This window comes from Macaca fascicularis, chromosome 12 (genome assembly GCF_037993035.2).
Source record: "Macaca fascicularis isolate 582-1 chromosome 12, T2T-MFA8v1.1".
NCBI classification, from domain to species: Eukaryota; Metazoa; Chordata; class Mammalia; order Primates; family Cercopithecidae; genus Macaca; species Macaca fascicularis.
The window spans coordinates 104198084-104219862 of NC_088386.1; the positions used below are offsets into that span (position 1 = coordinate 104198084).

At 41.6% G+C, this 21779-nt stretch overlaps 1 protein-coding gene and 1 pseudogene across 50 annotated transcripts in view; one reads left to right on the plus strand and one right to left on the minus strand.

Moving 5' to 3' along the window:
• Positions 1-10222: 10222 nt before the first annotated feature.
• Positions 10223-21779, plus strand: part of PIKFYVE (phosphoinositide kinase, FYVE-type zinc finger containing) — a 92066-nt gene continuing 80509 nt past the window's right edge. For 7 of the 50 annotated variants that reach the window (XM_005574103.4, XM_074009930.1, XM_074009921.1 and 4 more), the window contains exons 1-5: positions 10223-10260; positions 15763-15943; positions 18148-18297; positions 18582-18617; positions 21275-21393. In XM_005574103.4, the coding sequence (XP_005574160.3) occupies positions 15772-15943; positions 18148-18297; positions 18582-18617; positions 21275-21393 (477 nt within the window). In that variant the 5' untranslated portion in view covers positions 10223-10260; positions 15763-15771. Of the gene's footprint in view, positions 10403-12420; positions 12514-15762; positions 15944-18147; positions 18298-18581; positions 18618-21274; positions 21394-21779 lie in introns of all 50 variants that reach the window. The other 43 variants (XM_074009924.1, XM_074009933.1, XM_074009925.1 and 40 more) reach the window with 15 other exon arrangements.
• Positions 12815-15650, minus strand: LOC102116253 (myosin light chain 6B pseudogene; annotated as a pseudogene).

The window sequence follows — 21779 nt, forward strand, 5'->3', positions numbered from 1 at the left end:
CCTCCTGGGTTCAAGTGATTCTCCCATTTCAGCTTCCCAAGTAACTGGGACTACAGGTGTGCCACCATGCTAAGCTAATTTTTGTATTTAGTAGAGATGGGGTTTCACCATGTTGGCCAGGTTGGTCTCAAACTCCTGACCTCAAGTGATCTGCCTGCCTCGACCTCCGAAAGTGCTGGGATTACCGGCGTGAGCCACGGCGCCCAGCCTCCAAGATTTATTTTAAAAAATTATCTCTAACATTGAATTAATACGTTATTCTTTGAAGATAAACTGATCTACATGGTACTACTCAAGGTGCACTTTGGACACTAGAGGGCACTGGTATTTTTCCCCAGAGAAAAGAAAAAAGCATACAGCCTGTCAACTTGGTTTTTGAGGTGGCTTAAGGGGTATTGGCAGCCAACCTCCATTTATTCCTGTAGAACTGTTTAGAGAGGTATATGAGCTTTTTGAAGGGGCCTGCCCCTCCACACCTGTGGGTATTTCTCAGGTGGAGACGAGAGACTGAGAAAAGAAAGAAAACACAGAGACAAAGTATATAGAAAGAACAGTGGGCCCAGGAGACTGGTGCTCAACGTGCGAGGACCTGCACCGGCGCTGGTCTCTGAATTCCCTCAGTATTTATTGATGACTATTTTTACTATCTTGGTGAGGGGAGTGTGGCAGAAAAACAGGGTGATGGTGGGGAGAAGGTCAGCAGGGAAATGTGAGCAAAGGAATCTGTATCATGAATAAGTTCCAGGGAAGGCACTGTGCCTGGATGTGCACATAGGCTAGATTTATGTTTCACTTTACACAAACATCTCAGTGTAGCAAGGAGTAACAGAGAAGTATTGCTGCCAGCATATCTTGCTTCCAGCCTATCTGAGATAGGCGATTTTCTCCTATCTCAGAATAGAATGAATGGTCAGCTTTACACCAAGACATTCCATTCCCAGGGACGAGCAGGACACAGAAACCTTCTTCTTATCTCAACTGCAAAGAGGCCTCCTTCTTTCACTACTCCTCCTCAGCACAGACCCTTCACGGGTGTCGGGCTGGGGGATGTAAGGTCTTTCCTTTCCCATGAGGCCGTATCTCAGGCTATCTCAGTTGGGAGAAACCTTGGACAATACCCAGGCTTTCTTGGGCAGAGGTCCCTGCAGCTTTCCACAGTGCACTGTGTCCCTGGTTAATAGAGAATGGAGAACGGTGATGACTTTTACCAGGCATACTGCCTGCAAACATATTGTTAATAAGGCACATCCTGCACATCCCTAAATCCATTAAATGTTGATTCAATACAGCACATGTTTCTGTGAGCACAGGGTTGGGGTAAAGTTACAGATTAACAGCATCTCAAAGCAGAACAATTTTTCTTAGTACAGATCAAAATGGAGTTTCTTATGACTTCCATTTCTGCATAGACACAGGAATAATCTTATCTTTCTTTTCCCCACACTTTTAATTTTCATCTTGAATCTGATGCCCTAAGACACCTGAGACTGTAGTTACTTTATATTATATCAGGTTCACATTTCTTATTACCCCTTGCTCACTACCACAAGTAAGCGTTCATATCCATACTTGTTCCCTAAACAATGTAGGGCAGCCATAAAAATATGTCAAATATAGTACAATAAAGACATTCACTATCATTGAGAAAAATACCGTTAAAAAGTGAATAGCTATAGGATGTTATATAGAACCAAGGCAAATTTAATCATAAAACATGTTATATCACATCCTAAACACTTGCTAGAGATGGCAGCAAACTTGGCTTTAAGCCAATGTAGTAGTAAAGGTGGTAGTTACTGGAGTCTCAGCATCTAAAACAGTGTTTCCTAAGCCAGTTATGGAGGAGTTCATTTTTCACTGAAAAATTTGGCCGAGTGCAGTGGCTCAAGTCTGTAATCTCAGCACTTTGGGAGGCCAAGGCAGGAGGATTGCTTGAGGCTAGGAGTTTTTAACCAGCCTAGGCAACATAAGGAGACCCTCTTTATACAAAACAAACAAACAAACAAAAATTAGGCAAGATTGCGCCTATAGTTCTAGCTACCTGGGAGGCTGAAGTGGGAGGATCACTTGAGCCCAAGAATTCAAGGCTGCAGGCTCCAGTAAGCTATAATTGCACCACTGCACTCTAACTGGGGCAACCAAGTGAGACCCTATCTCTTAAAAAAGTTATTTTTCAGATCCCTAGGATCGACATTAAAATATTGCTATAAATATGCATAAAACTAGATATATGCTTCTTATGCTGACAGCTCTTATACAACTGTAAAATACAAAAATTTATAGATAAAATGACTGGAAAGAAAAGTAGAAAACAACACATTACCATTAATATCACTTAAATATAACAAATAACATTTAGCTGAAATTACTTTTTGAAATGTGAAGATGAAGCTCACTGGTTATGTGCACGTTCTTTTTTTTTTTTTTTTTTGAGACAGAGTCTTGCTCTGTTGCCCAGGCTGGAGTGCAGTGGCGCCATCTCTGCTCACTGCAAACTCCACCTCTCGGGTTCACGCCATTCTCCTGCCTTAGCCTCCTGAGTAGCTGGGACTAGAGGCGTAAGCCACCACGCCCACTAATTTTGTTTTGTACTTTTAGCAGAGACGGGGTTTCACCGTGTGAGTTAGGATGATCTCAATCTCCTGACCTCGTGATCCACTAGCCTTGGCCTCCCAAAGTGCTGGGATTATAGGCGTGAGCCACCATGGCCAGCCACGTGCACGTTCTTTTTTACATAGCTAGCCTATTTTACTGGATGACATATGATGGTTCATTTAGCCTAGCACTCTTCTCTATTTTGTTAATATTGTATATGTTGACATCATTTGTCTTTCATATAGCCGGTAAAAGAATCTGAGTATTTTAATAGTCTGGCCCGAAATACTGTTATAAACACAAATGGAAACATGGGCCATGGAATTTCTATAAGCATTGTGGTTTTGAGACACTCATCCAGATAACGGGATTCTCATAAATATTCTAATGTGGTTGTATTTTCATTTTGATTATCTAAAAAAGGGTGAGGTGGAATGAATAGAGCTTGGTCATTGATTGTCCATGAAGATTAGGAGAGAGAGAACAGCAAAAGGGACTTCTGAATTTGGAGTTTGGGAGACCAGGTGCAGTTCAACAAGGAAGGAATATACATAGAGTCACAGATTTGATGGCCAAGATCATGGGTTAAGTTTAAGGTTTGTTAACTTTGCGATGCCATGGGACAGCAAGATGATGTCCAGGAGGCAGTTGGCCTCATCTGCAGTTCAGAAAGGGTGGACTGGAGAAAGAAATTCGGGAATCTTTAGCATGTGTTGGTAACAGTTGAAGACAGAGTATATATTATCTAGGACTTCAAAGTAAGGAGAAAAGTCAACCTCAGTGAGAACTCTGAGGGACACTTACATCTTAAAGGTCACGTAGAGGAAAAGGAGCCCCCACAAAGAGAATGAGAAGGAGTGTCTGGGGGTTAACAAAGAATCAGCAGAGCCTAATGTCATAGAAGCCAACAGACAAGAAAGTTTTCAACAAAGAGGGAGTGTTTCAGAGAGATTAAAAAAAAAAGACAGGGTCTGAAAATAATTTTTGCAAAAGGAGGACATCTTGAATGCACTTTTAGTAAAAAGGTTCTATGACGATGAAGAAGATAGAAGTGGAATGGTTCTGTGAGGATCAGAAGATAGAAGCCATACTACAGGGGACTGAAGCATGAATGGGGGGTATGGAAAGAGAGACAAGAAAACCTGTTCAAGAAGGTTGATTGTAAAGTAAAGAAAAATACTTATTTATTTATTTATTTATTTATTTTGAGACGGAGTCTCGCTCTGTCGCCCAGGCTGGAGTGCAGTGGCGCAATCTCGGCTCACTGCAAGCTCCGCCTCCCGGGTTTACGTCATTCTCCTGCGTCAGCCTCCTGAGTAGCTGGGACTACAGGCGCCCGCCACCTCGCCCGGCTAGTTTTTTGTATTTTTTAGTAGAGACGGGGTTTCAATGTGTTAGCCAGGATGGTCTCGATCTCCTGACCTCGTGATCCACCCGTCTCGGCCTCCCAAAGTGCTGAGATTACAGGCTGGAGCCATACTTTTTTATTTTTGATACGGAGTCTGGCTCTGTCACCCAGGCTGGAGTGCAGTGGCACGATCTTGGCTCACTGCAACCTCCACCTCCAGGGTTCAAGTGATTCTCCTGCCTCAGTCTCCCGAGCAGCTGGGATTACAGGCATGGGCCACCATCCCTGGCTAATTTTTGTATTTTTAGTAGAGATGAGGTTTCACCATATTGGCCAGGCTGGTCTCGAACTCCTGACCTCAAGTGATCTGCCCGCCTTGGCGTTCCAAAGTGTTGGGATTACAGGCGTGAGCCACCACGCCCGGTGGAAAATTGCTTTTAAAAGTCTTAGTCAACATACTATTGATGCCTACATATTTTAAAAAATCATTTGTATTGCTTCCATGTCAGTTGTGTTGGTTAGAATGGATTTGATTACATTGCTTTCGTGTCATTTGTGTTGGTTTGTATTGGATGTTTCCTTTTTGTTTCTTTAATGTATAAATGGCTGTGATAAATGTCTTTATCTTACTTTTCTAAAACACAGATCAATTCTTTGGGCCAGATTGCTAGAATGGGGATTATTGGATCATGAAGTATAAATATTTTTAAGGTGCTTAAATCCACCAAATCATTTTCTAGAGGGGAATATACCAATTTATATTTTCACACGCAGTGTAAGAGAGTGCATTTTATTGCATCCTAGCTGGAACTGAGTTTCATAATTTTTACAAACATGTCTGCATCCCTACTAAAAGGAGTTGGTGCTCCTTTGAGAGCTGATTGATTCTAGGCCTGGGGCAGGGAAAGTTCAAGATGAGTCTGCCGGGTCAAAAAGTAAGGAAGTGCTCTCAACAAATTAGGTATAGCAAGAATATGCCTCAACACAATAAAAGTTATATATGACAAACCAACAGTTAACATCATTTCAACAGTAAAAAAGAGCTTTTCCTCTACGGTCAGGAACACAACCAGGACATGCACTCTTGCCCCTTCTATTTTAACATAGTACTAGAAGTCCTAGTCAGGGCAATTAGGCAAGAGAATGAAATAAAAGGCATCCAAATTGAAAAGGAAGAAATTAAATTGTACCTGTTTGCCGATGACATGATTTTTTTTTTTTTTTTTTGACAGAGTCTTACTCTGTCACCCAGGCTGGAGTGAAGCAGTGAGATCTCGGCTGACTGCAACCTCTGCCTCCCGGGTTCAAGAAATTCTCCTGCCTCAGCCTCCTGAGTAGCTGGGACTACAGGCATGCAGCACCATGCCCAGCGAATTTTTGTATTTTTAATAGAGACGGGGTTTCAGCATGTTGGCCAGGCTGGTCTCGAACTCCTGACCTCATGATCTGCCCACCTCAGCCTCCCAAAGTGCTGGCATTACAGGCATGAGCCACCACGCCTGGCAGATGACATGATCTTATACAGAAAAACCCTAAAGATTGCACCAAAAAACTATTAGAATTAATAAAGAAATTTAGTAATGTAGGATATAAAACCAGTATACAAGAATGAGTAGTGTTTCCAAACATTAACAGTGAACTATCTGAAAGAGAAATCCATAAAACAATCCTATTTGCAATAGCTACAAAAATATATTAAAATACTTAGAAATAAATACGGGCTGGGTGCGGTGGCTCACGCCTGTAATCCCAGCACTTTGGGAGGCCAAGGTGGGCGAAGCATGAGGTCAGGAGTTTGAGAGCAGCCTGGCCAGCATGGTGAAACCCTGTCTCTACTAAAAATACAAAATAAATTAGCTGGGTGTAGTGGCAGGCGCTTGCAATCCCAGCTACTCAGGAGGCTGAGGCAGGAGAATCGCTTGAACCCGGAAGGTGGAGGTTGCAGTGAGCCAAGATGGCACCACTGCACTCCAGCCCAGGCGACAGACAGAGTGAGACTCCATCTCAAAAAAAAAAAAAAAAAAAAGAAAAGAAAAAAAGAAATAAGTTAACATAAGTAAAAGACCCGCACACTGAAACCTATAAAACATTGATGAAAGAAACTGAAGAAGACAGAAATAAATAAGACATCTCATGTTTATGGGTTGAAAGAATATTGTTAAAATGCCCAAAGTGATTCACAGATTCAATGCAATCCCTATAAAAATTCCAATGACATTTTTCACACAGCTAGAAAAAAACCCTCTAAAATTCCTATGGAATGACAAAAGAGGATGAATAGCTAAAGAAATCTTGAGCAAAAAGAACAAAGCTAGAAGCATCATACTGCTTGATCTCAAAATATACCACAAAGCTACAGTAATCAGAACAGCATGATACTGGCAGAGAAACAGAAAAACCAACTGAACAGAATAAAGAGTCCATCAGTTAATAAATAGGATTGCTAATTTTTAAAAAAGATTAAAAAGTAAAAAACAGAATAAAGAGTCCAGAAAAAAAATCTACCCATTTACAGTCAGTTGTTCAATAAGGGACCAAGAATACACAATAGGGAAAGGATATTCTCTTCAATAAGTAGTAATGGGGAATGGGATATCCATATTCAGGAGAATGAAATTAGAGGCTTATCTCATATCATATGTAATAATCAACTCAAGTAAATTGAACACTTATGTGTACGACCTGAAACTGTAAAACTACTAGAAAAAAAGGAGGGGGAAAGCTCCATGATGTTGGTCTGAGTAGTGATTTTTTAGATATGACCCCAAAAGCACAGGCTACAAAAGCCAAATCGACAAATGAGATTACATAAAACTGAAAACTTTTTACAGAGCAAGGGTTACAATCAACAGATTGAAGAGACAACAGAGAGAACAGGAGCAAATATTTGCCAGCCATACATCTGATAAAGGGATAATATCCAAAATATATAAGGAACTCAAACAACTCAATAGTAAGAAAACAAATAATCTGATTATAAAATGGGCAAAGGATGTGAATAGACATTTCTCAAAAGAGGACATACAAATGGCCAACAGGTATATGAAAAACATGTTCAACATAATTAATCATCAGACAAATGCAAATTAAAACCATAGTGAGAGATATCACTTAACACCTATTACAATGGTTATATCAAAAAGACAAAAGATAACAAGATTGGAGAGAAAATAGAGAAAAGGAAACCCCTGCATGCTGTTGGTAGGAATGTAAATTAGTATAGCCATTATGGAAAACAGTATGGAAGTTGCCAAAAAAGTTTAAAAATAAAACTATCATGTGATCCACTCATCCCACTACAGGGTGTATATACAAAGGAAATAAAATCACTATTTTTCCTTTATTGAAATTAAAAAAAATCTTTTTATAGAGATGGGGTCTTGCTATGTTGACCAGGCTGGTGTTGAGCTTCTGGCCTCAAGCAGTCCTCCCATCTTGGCCTCCCAAAGTGCTATGATTACAGGTGTGAGCCACTGTGCCCAGCCAAAATCACTATTTTGAAGAGGTATCTGCACTCCCATCTTTATTGCAGCATTATTCACAATAGCCAAGATATGAAATCAACCTAAGTGTCCCTCAATGAACAACTGAATAAAGAAAATGTGGGGCTGGGCACAGTGGCTCATGCCTATAATCCCAGCACTTTGGGAGGCTGAGGCAGGTGGATCATGAGGTCAGGAGTTCAAGACCAGCCTGGCCAAGATGGTGAAACCCCGTCTCTACTAAAAATACAAAAATTAACCGGGTGTGGTGGCAGGCGCCTGTAATCCCAGCTACTCGGGAGGCTGAGGCAGGAGAATCAGGGTGGGGGATGGAGGGTGGAGATTGCAGTGAGCCCAGATTGTGCCACTGCACTCCAGCCTTGGTGACAGACTCCATGTCAAAAAACATAATAACAAAATAAAATGTGGTATATATATACTGTGGAACATTATTCAGCCTTAAAAATAAGGAAATTCTGTCTTTTGTGACAACATGGATGAACCTAGGGACATGATGTTAAGTGAAATAAGCCAGGCACAGAAATATACCACAAGATCTCATATATGTGGAATGTAAAAATGTTGAACTCATAGAAGCAGTGGGTAGAATCATGGTTGCCAGGGGTAAGGGGTGGTGGAGAGAGAAAAAGAACAAAAGGTAAGATGTGCTCAAAAAGTAATGGAGGCATGTCAAATGGACTCAGGAGTCTGCTGGAAGGGGCTCACACTGGCCAAGGCAGGGACACCTGGAGCATAGAAATGAATGGTGGCAGTAATGAACTATAACATGTTGGAGAAAAATGAGTCCAAAGTCATACTAACCAATATAAAGAAAGAAAGAAAACGATGGAAAGCTATTAGTTGCAGTAAAATTCTACTAATATATATAGAGGAATAGAAGTATAACATCATCAAACAATAATTGATTCAGCAAGAATCCTAAATCTGTGCTTGAATGAAAGTTTTTGAGGAGGATATATACACAAATAATCTCTCTACAGATAAAATTCCTCTGGAATTAATTTTGGATGTCTAGTGTGAAGTGAGAATCTAAAATGATTTTTTTTTCCCCAAAAACAGTAGCCCAGTTTTCAATCTCTTTTCCACAGAAAATTGAACTGTAAGCAGTTTAATACAGATATTAGATGGTAAGCTTCTTGAGGACATGGACTGTGTAATGTTCACATATATTTTTATTTTTTAGGCTAGTCAAGTGAAGCAGTGGGATATGTTCATAATTTTATCCTTAGTGCAGTGTGCTTATATAACTAACACATTGCGGATTAAATTAGGGACTAAAAAATATTTGTGGAGTGCACTTTTTTTCTTTTTTTTAAACCATAGATGGAGTTTCTACATACACTACAGTCTTCGTGGCTGGGCGATTTATTCCTTTCATATGATCTCTGTACCTATTTTATACTTCATGTAGGTTTAAGAAATATTAACATATGGTGGTAATTACGAGGGCTTTTTTTGCTTATCTTAAATTTTTTTCTTTTTAAATTTTTTTAAAGGAAGGTAGAGACTTGAGCATCTTTATGGGCTGAGGAGGAAGAGTCATTGGAAAAGGGGACGTTGCAGATATGGTGCAAGCTCGCAGACAGGAGAGGGTGAATTGGGGGCCAAAAGGATTGAGCTGGGGGAAGAAGAGTCCCCTTCCTCAGTGAGATGAGGGAGAAAGGCAGACGAGGGCAGGGGTGGATGTAGGTAAATGTTGTGGTGGGGGGAATTAGGTTTGTTAAGGGTCATGCTCAGATAACTTGGGATATTTCACTTGGGTATAAAATAAGATTCTCTGCTGAGAATGATAGTCAAGGTAATGTGGGGGTTGTGGTGGTGGTCTGGCGCAGCAGTAATGAGGTATGGGAGAAGCTGACTACAGACTCCCCAGAAAGATTGCCGAAGGGCCCAGCTGAGGATGGTGACTGGGATTTGCACTGGAATCAACCTGCAGGTTTCGATGGTACTTTCCAACTCAAGGAAAACTGGCCTGGGATTTGACAAAACTCTTGAGGAAAACGACTTACAGAATTTAAAGCTGTACTTCCCTTTAGGTTTCGTCTCCTTTCCATCCTCCCCTACCAAGCCCCACAACTGCGGCGGGCATGTTTTCTGCAGTTAACCGCACTGCGCTCTTAGCAGGACAGAAATAACGAATAACGCTAGCCAAGCTGAGCAAGATAGGGCTTGGTAACTTTATTTGCATCAGTATTTGCAACACAACACCTAAATGAAAAAGTTAACTATAAAGCCAACATCATTTACTCCGGGTCAGGGAACTGTGCCATTCGCTTTAAGTGCATTTACTTAATTTCAATAAAGTATTAAGAAGTGAGTCCTTTTATTAATCCGACTTTACACACCTGAGGTCTAAGGCCTAAATAAATGAGCAATTTGTTTAAGATCATATGGCTGGTTATTGGCGGAGTCATGCAAGTCTGGAAACAGAGTCCTCGCTAACTCCGGTTCAGTGCTACACGAGTGAACTGTCTACAACAACGCAGTGACATTGAGTGCCCACAGTATCGAACACATACGGTAATCGCAGTCCAGCCAGCACCCTTGCAAAGCACCAAGCACCGATTCGGTGACCCCGCACGCGTGACGCTCACGAGCGCAGTCCCCCTGGCTTCTTCCAGGAAGGCTGAAGAGGCCTAATCTCGGCCAAAAGATCAGGACGACTCGATCCTGGCTGGACTTCTTCTGCCTGAGCATCTGATCCGAGCGTCGGGCGGGCTGGGAGGAGCCGGCCCCCGGGAAAGATTGCGGATTGGGGGACAGGAAAACAGAGGGCGGAGCCTTGGGGGGGAAGCAAGAAGCCGCAGCAACCATGTAAGCAGCTTCGCTTCTTGCCGCAACCGTCCGCGGCCTGAGGAGCCCACTGCCGGGCTCTGGGGCCGACTTCCGGGGGCTGAGCCGGTGAAGCGGTGGCTGGGGCGGGGGGCAAACGGCGCGGCCGGGGCGGGAGGCGCAGGTAAGGGAGGGGGCCTGGAGCTTAGCCCTCTCGGGCTGAGCATGGGAAGCAGGCCGGTATGGGGAGCTTCTGGGCCAGAACTGAGGTGAAGGTGAGAACCGGCGTTCCACAGCTGGGGGCTAGGGCCTGGCTGCTGCTGAACAAGGAAGGGCACAGAACCTGGCTTTAGAATGAGCTCGTCCTGCCGTTTACCCGTCTGGCGAGTGGGGACGGAAGCCGGGTGGGGCCCTTGAGATTTCCTTGGAAACATTTGAAGTTCCTTTGCCTCTTTCTCGACCCTTACGCCTGAACTTATTTAGGAGGGAAAGAGTCCAGTTGTTTTTCCCTCTGAGTGCATGAGTTTTCAGTTTGTTAGAGGTGCATCCGTAGGCTGGAAAAGAAAGTTCATGAGCTGCAGAAGCGATACCAACCGTGGGGTTCAAATGTGTGTTTGTCTTAAATGCTTGCCTTTGCTATTTGAGACGATTCCATTTTAACTTAGGTTTCGGAGTCTCTTGAGGAGGCTTATTCCCAATTAGCGTTTATCCTTTGCTTAGAATGTTCCCAACAAAAGGATGAGAATGGAATGTGTTGGAAACTTTTAGGACTTAGGGGTTTTCTGCCCAATCAGAGGTTATTCCTGAGACAGTCAAGAAATAAGTGATAGAATTTTGTATAAAGCAAGTTATTCGGGTGTATGTAATGTGTATATATCATTCATTAGTATTGACGCAGTGCATCCTGTGTCCAAAAATATGTCCCATGTTGACAATAGAGGTAGTCGCTTGGTACGGTGTACTTATTTCTGATTTATTTGAGTCCCTTTTTTTTGGCACTCCAAAACTCCCACTCTGTCAGTATTCTTACAAAAAATGTTCTTTCTTTCTTTATTTTGCGTTGGTGACAAAGATTGTGTAGGTTAAATCTCTTCTGTGGAGCAAAACTAATTTCCTATGTTCTCCCTTTTTCTGCTTTGTGGATCGTGCTCTGGTTTTGCTTTAGGCGTGTTGGTCAAAAATGTAACAAGAAATCTTTGTTGATAGAAGCTAACATTTCCAATATTAAACTTTCCTAAATTATTAAATCTCCAGTTTTTTTTTGTTTTTTTTTTTTTTGACACAGTCTCGCTGTGTCCCCCAGGTTGGAGTGCAGTGGCGCGATCTCGACCGACTGCAACCTCTGCCTTCCCGGGTTCAAGCGATTCTTCTGCCTCAGCCTCCTGAGTAGCTAGATTACAGGCGCGCGACACAACACTCGGCTAATTTTTGTATTTTTGGTAGAGACGGGATTTCACCGTGTTAGCTAAGCTGGTTTCGAATTCCTGACCTCAGGCGATTCATCCGCCTCAGCCTCCCAAGGTGTTGGGATTATAGGCGTGAACCACCGGGCCGGGGGTCTCCCTCCCTCGCCCAGGCTGGAGTGAAGTGGTGCCATCTCGGTTTACTGCAATCTCTGCCTCCCAGGCTCAAGGGATTCTCCTGCCTCGGCCTCCCAAAGTGCGGGGATCACAGGTGTGAGCCGCCAGGTCCGGCCTTTACTGATTGGCCTCTCATAGTTTGTAGGAGGTCTGCATATATTAGTAGCCTTAATTAGAAAGAGTAAAATATTGATGATGTATCAGAAGGCTTTGGGTAGGTAGGTTAATAGGACTGATTACCTCTCAGGAAGGAGTCCTAATTTATATTTTAAAGCGTTGTTAAGCTGCTAAAGAGTGAGAGTTGTAAGATAATTTTTTCAGGGCCCTGGTGTCATTATGTAATTATTAGGGTTAACTACATGATTGGGTTTATATTTCAGCGACTACACTTGCTAAGTGTTTTCATGGGAATTTTTATCTTCTTATTTCCAAAGCCAAGTATAATTTTTGTGTAGATAACCTTTAGAAGTAGTTCTAAGATTCTTTAGGTGGAATGCCATCTCTGCTTCTGATGTTACTTGTGTTAAAGCAGAATGTAGGCTGTTTTCCGGGGGTGGTTGTTACGGCCATCACATTATTGTTTCTCTCCAGTGCTCTTTTTTTTGTTTTCTAAATAAAATAGAGATGAAGTCTTGCTATGTTGACGAGGCTGGTCTGGAACTCCTGGCCTCAAGCGATCCTCCCATCTCAGCCTCCCAAAGTGCTGGGATTACAGGTATGAGGCCACAGTGCCTGGCCTCTTTTTTTTTTTTTTTTTTTTTTAAGTAAAGAACCGCAAACTTTTTTTTGAGTGTATAGTTGATCAGTCATCAGCTTACTGCCCAACACTTTTTGCTGAATTGTCATGACACTTCAGAAGGATTGTTGATTATTCTTCTCAATGGAAGATATTAGAAACTTTCCTTCCCCTTCTTCTTCCTTTTCTCCTTCCTCTTTCCTTCCCCTTCCTCTTCCTCTTTTTCTTTTCCCTCCCCCCCAAATAAACATGTATTGCCAAATTCTGTTTAAGTCAGTGGTTTCCTTTCTGCCTTAATTTGTTAATTAAATTATTGATCAGACAGAGCCTTAAGTAGAGAATGCGGATAGGTTAAAAGGAAAGTGTGAAGAGCTACAAAAGTAATTTTGATGTAATACTTACTTTTGGGGTGAGACTTGGGGTATAGTGATAGTTCTACTACTGTCTGACCCCCAAGAAAGTTGTTTTAGGTTCAGTGAACCTTGGTTGCCTCAAAGGTAAAATGTAATAAAGCCAGCTGTGTGTGCCTTCCAGGATTGTAAGAAGAAAATGAGATGGTAGATATGATTTTGAATGTGAAAAGCATTTTACCACGACTGTAATGTCGTCTTTGTAAAGTGGAGACTAGATTATAAACTATAGTATATATATTTTCTCCAAGGGAAGAACTTTGTCTTTATTTTGAAACAATAGGTAGCCTCCTGGTGGTTGGAACATGCTTCTGCCTGCGGGGGCCCAGTGTCTGGGCCCCAGGGATCTACAGAGCTCAGTAGGCTTACCATGTGTTTCAGGAAGGCCTCGTAGTGTTTCAGGAAGGCCTCCTCGTTGATGCTGTCCTCATGTCCTGCCAGAACAGTCTCCATCTCCTCCTCAGCCATCTTCTCTCCCAGGGTGATGAGGACTTGTCTGAGCTCTGCTCCCGAGACTTTGCTATTCCCCTCCTTGTCAAACACATGAAGCCCCTCCAAGTAGTCCTCATACGTGCCTTGGTTCCGGTTCTTGGCTGTCACCTGAAGCATGGGCAGGAAAGTCTCGAAGTCCACATGCTGGGACTTCAGCTCATCACTCTTGGGGTTCTCAAGGAACTTGAGCACCTTGGCATTGGTGGGGTTTTGGCCCAGGGCCCGCATCATGTCCCCAAACTGGCTGTACAGGATCTTGCCAGCCCCCACTCAGTTAAACAGCTTGAAGGCCGCCTTGAACTCCTCCAGGTGGGCCTTGTTAAACTTGATCATCACTTTGGAGAGATCGACTGGGGGCTCCTGGATTTTCTCAGGGGCCTGGGGATGGGGTAGCTGGCTCAGCTTTGGTCTTGGCTGGAGGGGCTCATGCTGCTGCTGGCTTGGCAGCTGCTTTGGAGATGGAGAGCCCTGCTGGTTCCTCCCCAGAATATCCTTGGGAGGCATAATGTCTGCTGGCCAAACGACAGTGTGTGGATGGGGGCACCCATCTCCTGCGGGGTCCATGTCTGGGCCAGACTACGGTGTTTTTTTTTTGTTTTTTTTTTTTTTTTTTTTGTAGACGGAGTGTTGCTCTTGTTGCCCAGGCTGGAGTGCAGTGGTATGATCTTGGCTCGCTGCAACCTCCGACTCCTGGGTTCAAGTGATTCTTCTGTGTCAGCCTCCTGAGTAACTGTGATTACAGGCACCTGCCACCATGTCCAGCTAATTTTTGTATTTTTGGTAGAGATGGGGTTTTACCATGTTGCCCAGGCTGGTTTCAAACTCCTGACTTCAGGTGATCCGCCCACGTCGGTCTCCCAAAGTGCTGGGATTATAGGTGTGAGCCACCGTGCCCAGCCCAGTCTACAGTATGTTAATGATTTGAGTTATCCATGGTTCTTCTCTTTGAAATATGAATCAATATGGCAGAAAATAGTACTTTTCTGTAACTTTCATCTGGTGATGTGGTTAGCTTTATTGCTTTGGTTGAAATGTGGTTTTTTGGTTATTGAGAAAAAAAGCCCTTTAAGAAGATCTTCTTCTTAATGTCTCTATGAATTGAAGCTTAAAGGGAGGAAAAACCACAGGTTCATGTGTTTAGGAGCAAAGATAGTGGGGAACAACTTGTTGATTTGAATGAAGTGTAGCTTGAGGTAATTGTTAAAGTTTTGTAGAAATGTCATTAAAGGATGACTTTCATGTCCTTGTTTTAGAAATATAATGATTTTTATATTATTTTTTAAAATGTAAAAGTTGAGACCAGGCATGGTGGCTCGTGCCTGTAATCCCAGCACTTTGGGAGGCTGAGGCAGGTGGAGCACCTGAGATCAGGAGTTCAAGACCAGCCTGGCCAACATGGTGAAACCCCTTCCCTACTGAAAATACAAAAAATTAGCTGGACGTGGTGATGCGCGCCTGTAGTCCCAGCTATTCAGGAGGCTCAGGTGAGAGGATCACTTGAACCTGGGAGGCAGAGCTTGCAGTGAGCCAAGATCACACTACTGTACTCCAGCCTAGGCGACAGAGCAAGACTGCATCTCAAAAAAAAAAAAAAAAGTTGAGGCCGGGAGGTGGCTCAAGCCTGTAATCACAGCACTTTGGGAGGCCAAGATGGGCAGATCACAAGGTCAGGAGATCGAGACCATCCTGGCTAACACGATGAAACCCCGTCTCTACTAAAAAATACAAAAAAAACTAGCTGGGCGAGGTGGCGGGCGCCTGTAGTCCCAGCTACTTGGGAGGCTGAGGCAGGAGAACGGCATAAACCCGGGAGGCGGAGCTTGCAGTGAGCTGAGATCTGGCCACTGCACTCCAGCCTGGGCGACAGAGCGAGACTCCGTCTCAAAAAAAAAAAAAAAGTTGAAATAAGTAAAATAAGACTGAAGAATTTATATGTGTGTTGTATAACTAGCTTCCCCCCATAACTTTAAAAAGCAGTTGTGTATCCCTTCTTCCGAAACATGTTAAAATGAAAGAGATAGAAATGATGTGAAAATGCTTATTTTTCTTTCTGCCATTAATTTAAATATTTTCTGTAATTTGAATAGTAATGTTTAAAATTGAGTTGGCTATCAGATCATAGTTTTAGATGATTGAGGCTCTTATGATTTAGACAGCAGTGTTTTCAGTCCTTTGGAATATATGAAGCTAGATTTATTTACTGTTTGTTTTCATAGATCTGAATTTTCACAGAATAGGATTTTCTAGATATTGGGATGCTGTTTGGAATCAACTTTTGAGCTTCCTGAGGAACTTAGATCTTTCGCTTGTTTCTTTTGTTTTTCAGACTCATGAAATGGCCACAGATGATAAGACGTCCCCAACACTGGACTCTGCTAATGATTTGCCTCGATCTCCTACTAGTCCTTCTCATCTCACACACTTTAAACCTTTGACTCCTGATCAAGATGAGCCCCCTTTTAAATCAGCTTATAGTTCTTTTGTAAATCTCTTTCGTTTTAACAAAGGTAAGACATATTAAATATGAGAGGTTTGATTCAGGTTTGATTCTTTGAAATACTCCTTTGTCTCTATTAGCTCACCATGATCATATAGTGGTCAGTAGTCTGTTCAGCTTTAATGTTGGGTCTGTAAGAAAGTGAAATATTAACAAGTTGATAGCTTTAATCGTAGGTCACCAGGTTTTACTGCTGAAGAGAAAGCTAGAATTTTCACTGTAATATCATTAATTATTGGTAACTAAAGGTCTGGATTAAAAACTACATGTTAGGCTGGGTGTGGTGGCTCACACCTGTAATCCCAGCTCTTTGGGAGGCTGAGGTGGACAGATCACAAGGTCAGGAGATCCAGACCATCCTGGCTAACATGGTGAAACCCTGTCTCTACTAAAATACAAAAAAATTAGCCAGGCATGGTGGCGGGCGCCTGTAGTCCCAGCTACTCGGGAGCCTGAGGCAGGAGAGTGGCATGAACCCGGGAGGCGGAGCTTGCAGTGAGCTGAGATCGCGCCACTGCACTCCAGCCTGGGAGACAGAGCGAGACTCCGTTTCAAGAAAAAATAATAAAATAAAAAACTAAATGTTAAAGGAGGTTTCTTTTAATAGAGAAAGTAGTCGTCTCTTTTTGTTGTTCTTGTTTTCTCTCTCTTTTTTTTTTTTTTTTTGAGACAGATTCTCGCTCTGTTGCCCAGGTTGGAGTGTAGTGGTGCCATCTCGGCTCACTGCGAGCTCCGCCTCCCAGGTTCACGCCATTCTCCTGCCTCAGCCTCCCTAGTAGCTGGGACTACAGGCGCCTGCCAACACGCCTGGCAAATTTTTTGTATTTTTAGTAGAGACAGGGTTTCACCATGTTAGCCAGGATGGTCTCGATCTCCTGACCTCGTGATCCACCCGCCTCGGCCTCCCAAAGTGTTGGGATTACAGGTGTGAGCCACTGCGCCTGGCCCTTTTTTTGTTAATATACTTCAAATTAGTTCATAGAATGGACTTTGTTCTTTTGGGGGTTAATAGCTAAAATATTTAAAGCAATGAAACTAAAAGGAACAGTACGCAGGAGGAAAGTTTTATACTTTTCAAAAACTGGAAGCTGTCATTAGGATTCTTGTTGACTTAAAACTGTTAGACTAAGGTGTACATGTAATGACATCAAATGAAAAGATACTTTAAAAATGAGCTCTTTTTAAGTAATATGTCTTTTATTTGGAACAAGAATTAAAAAAAGCATGGCCTATGTCGTTTGTCTTTCGTTTGTCTGTATTACTTGAAGTATGTTAGAAAGTAATTCTTGTAAAGCATTTGGGGAGGTTAATAGTATTAATTAGCTCAGTAGAACCTTTAATAATATTAACTGGATTTTATTTATGATCATGTTTAAAGTGCTATGAAAACCCTTTAGTACATTTTTAAGACAATATTTAAAAAAATAAACTATTTTTTAGAAGAGTTTTAGATTTATAGAAAAATTGGGAAGATAGAATTTCCATATACTCCCATACCCAGTTTTCCTTATATAAACATTTTACATTAGTCTGGTACATTTGTTACAATTAATGAACTATTATTGATAGATTATTAACTAAATTACATATTTTATTAGATTTCTTGAGTTTTTACCACTTGTTCTTTTTGTGTTCCAGGATCCTGTTTATCATACCACGTTACACTGAGTTGTCATAAGGCAATAAAATTTTTATTTATTTAGCAAATGTTTATTGGGTGCCTCCTTTGTGCTGGAAACTGTTTTAATAGTGTAAGGGATCTGTCACATAAACAGACCCCAAAAATCCCTGCCTTCATATGAAGCTTATATTTTGTTTCCTTTAATATGCATAAGAAATTTCTAATGAAAAGTGAAACAAATAGAAGATCATATATACCAAGGGTGTGATTATTGGCCTGTAATTTTGCCCCCTTCTTTGAATTTTCTTTTTTTAAAATCTAGGCTGGGCACAGTAGCCTTTGCCTGTAATTTCAGCACTTTGGGATGCTGAGGTGGGAGGATTGCTTGAGGCCAGGAGTTCAATACCAGTCTGGGAAACATGGGGAGACCTGCCTGTATTTAAAATTAAATACATGAAAAAGAAAAAAAAAATTTTTAGTTATGCATATAATACACATATACATTGTTGCCTGAAAATTTCATCTACTTCCTTCTCATTGCTGAACTCTTAGTTTTAGTTTTTTAAGTAATGCCAAGTGTTCCCTTGCTACAGAGAGAGCAGAAGGAGGCCAGGGAGAACAGCAGCCTTTGAGTGGAAGTTGGACCAGCCCTCAGCTCCCTTCAAGGACACAGTCTGTTAGGTCACCCACACCTTATAAAAAACAGCTTAATGAGGAACTCCAGCGACGCTCTTCAGCATTAGGTAAAATAGTGTTCTTATTTCATTCCCTTCTATATGCTAGATTTTTCCACAGTCATTGTGTTTCCTAGGTTGTTTATAGCAGGACTTAACTTTCCTGCTATTTGGAGTAGTCAGGTACTATTTGGAATAGTCAGGTATCGTTCAGAGTAAATAAAACTGTTACCTAGGTAGTGAAAGAATTTATTGGCACCTGAAAAAATTCTTAAACGTCTCATTAAACTTTAATTTAGGCAAGGCACAGATCTCTTGACTATTTTTTGATTAATTACTTGCTTGGGTTTCAGCAGAGAACAGTTTGCAACATCCCCAGGAGAACACAGGTTAGTTTCCACTTTGTGAATGAATTTTGCATATGTTTTTGGGATGCTAGTGAAATGTGATATGCATGCCTCTGGCTGCAGAACTCTGTCAACTCCATTAGTGGGCTGCCACTTGCTCTTGGCCTTGTGTCCTTGTTGGGGTGCAAACTGTCAATGTGGCTGAATAAGCTGAGCTCCTCTCATCTGTCTGTTTTCCATTCTGGTCTACTACACAGTCATCTCCTTCATTTTCATGCTCTTCTGATGAGTATGGGCTGGGGACTGGTGTCAGAATTGAGAGATTAGAGAAAGAGAGGTGGTTTATGTTTTATTTCTGTCAGATTTTTCAACTTGGTGGAGTGGTTTGCCCAAGTCAAGGTGACAAAAGAAAGGAAGTGGGAGGTGGCATGGTAGAGAGGAAGGGATGCAGCATTGGGAATTAGATGCCCCTGAACACCAGATCCCGTCTGGTCTGGCTGGTCTTCCCCCAGGTAATGGTGGTTGGCAGAAGGATAGTTTATTGTGAGTTCAGACTTGGTCAGCCAGAGCAAAGATAAACCAAGCAAAAGAAGAGTTTCTACCCAAGGACTGGCACAGAGCTGGCTGCATCACCTGCACAGGTTTTCTAGGGCAGTGAGCCTCAGCCAGGGTTACATCAGCCATTTGGAGGGAAGAATCAGAAGATGGAGAGTGGGAGAGGGAGAAAGGAGCTCTCCTTTTGTTGTACATAATCTCTATTTTAACTTTTAGCCTCAGTAAACTCTCCTTAGCTCTTGAGTCTGACCCACAACAACACTCTTTTTGTTGAGGGAGCTCTTTTGACTCAATCCCGTGCTGAATTGAGTGTAGGATTTGTTTTACCTAAAACCAAGTTAGACTAGAAAGTAATCTTTTAGGAGTTACAAATTGGCAGCCTGCCAAACCTTGCCATTGGTGTTATGATCAACTTGAACTTTAATATCTCCAGGTGGAGCCTTTAATGTCTAGTTTCTTTATTGTTCTTTCTCAAGTCTACTTGATTATTTGATTCTATCTTGAAGGCATTTGAGCTTCAGAAGCCTGGTGTTGTTTGGCCAGCCACGTTCTTTTCTCTATTAAAAGGGCTGTAATTCTACCATTTGCTAGCTTTCTGACCTTAGGAAAGTTATTTAATTTTCTAATGTTCATTTTGCAAGAGAAGCAGCTAAGGCTATTTGCCTAAGGGCATAAAGCTAGACCAGATTTTCTCTCTGGGTCTCTTTCATCTTCAGCCAACATCTGTGATTCTCTTGGTTCCAAGAAGGGTCTCATTCATCCTTTTTCAGTGGATGATGCTATTAATAGTTTCTTATATTCCTAATTGGCTAAATGCAAGGGACTTAACAAGTTGTTGCCTGCTGCTCAGGAGCACAGCCATTATGTTTCCAGTAGCTTCATCTGTCTCCTTTTTCAACTTGTATATCATGGAGAGTTGCTTTTTGTTTTGAGACTCAAGTTTAGTTATTCTAATACAGTAGCAACACATCTGAGGTATGTGCTAAAACTAAGATATAACTTTATAGAAAGATAGAAGTTTCCAGAGTTTTCTAAAATAGGTACAATTTTGATAGTTACTTCAGTGATTACATTATCTTGGGAAATGCTTTGTAAACTTTAGATCCCAACCTCTCATTTCTTTGTAATTCTTTTTTTCCCCACCCAGCCAAAACAACACCTATCTAGCAAATGGTGAATCTGAGGAAGATTCACAGTGGGGTATTTTCCAGCTTACTTTGCCATAGGTTATCAGGTTGATGGGTTTAAGCTAATAGGATGTTCATCCTTTTTGTCAAACTATCTTCGCTTCATCCTTAGGTTTTGTAACTGCTAGAAATAGGCAGAAACTTCAATTGTAACTTTGGTCTACATTAAGGAAATAATAGGTGACAGCTTTGGTGGGCATATCCTATTTTGGCTATGAGGCTGGAATTTGGGCTTATTAGTGATAGATTTGGTTCAGTATTGCTATGTCAGGTATAAATGATCCTTTCCAATTTGGAGCTGCAGGGTTGGGGAAGTGACAGGGAGGGATAAGATTGGAGTTTTAGCAATTTTCTGGCAGTTTTAATATGCTTGGACAATAGGTCAAGTTTTACCAAGGCAAAATTTACCATCCTGGGTGTTGTGAAGTCTGTCAGAATCTTTGAAGGCTGAGCTATTAAACTTCTTTCTGACCATCTTCTGCATGAGACTTTGGATATATGGTCTGCAGACAGAACTGAACTGTTTGATCCTACTGCTTACCTGTTTGACTTTAGAGAACAAGCTCAGTTAACCCTCCCTGATTGCTTTTTCTTCTGCTAAATTTCTAGCAAGCATTTATTATAGGTTGGACCAAAGGGCTTAAGAAGACATTAATGAATTTTGGACCATTTAAGAGATGTTCCCATTTCAGGCCTGAAAACCATCAATGGTCTTAGACAATGCTTGTCTTAGGTAGCCTTTACTTGTTTGTAAAAGAGCATTTTACATGAGAAGAAATACTTCTAGTAGCCTCTTACCCTTGTAAAGACTTGTTTTAACTCTCAATTCATATAACTGAATGGGAGAACATAATTATATGCTAACCATAAGAGGCAGTTTCCATCACATATATACCTTGTTGTATATAGATACTAGGGACTGTTAACAAGGTTGCTTTTTTTTTTAATCCAACTCAGACACAAGAAGGAAAGCAGAACCTACCTTTGGAGGTCATGACCCTCGTACAGCTGTTCAGCTTCGAAGCCTCAGCACAGTATTAAAACGCCTCAAGGAAATCATGGAGGGGAAAAGCCAGGTACTGTCTAGAGGCTTTGGAAGATTACTTATTAAGCGCTTATGGGGATCATGCCATACCTAATGAAAATGGCATTAATGCCACTGAAAGAAGGTTTAATTAGTGCTTCCTCCAGCTGTGAGCACCCTATTTTTATACATAAGTTCTTAATTTTATTGTAGTCTAATTTATCAGTTTCTTCCCTTTATGCTTAGTGCTTTTTGTGTTCTGTTTAAGAAGTATTTATCTAGTTCAGGGCAGTAGATATTCTCCTATGGTTTCTTCAAAAAGGTTTATTATTTCTGTCAAGTATAGGGGTCAGGCTTCCATTATTCCTCATGGATGTCCAGTTGGATATAGTATCATTGTTTTTGAAAAGACCATCTTCCACTGATTGCATTATAAAT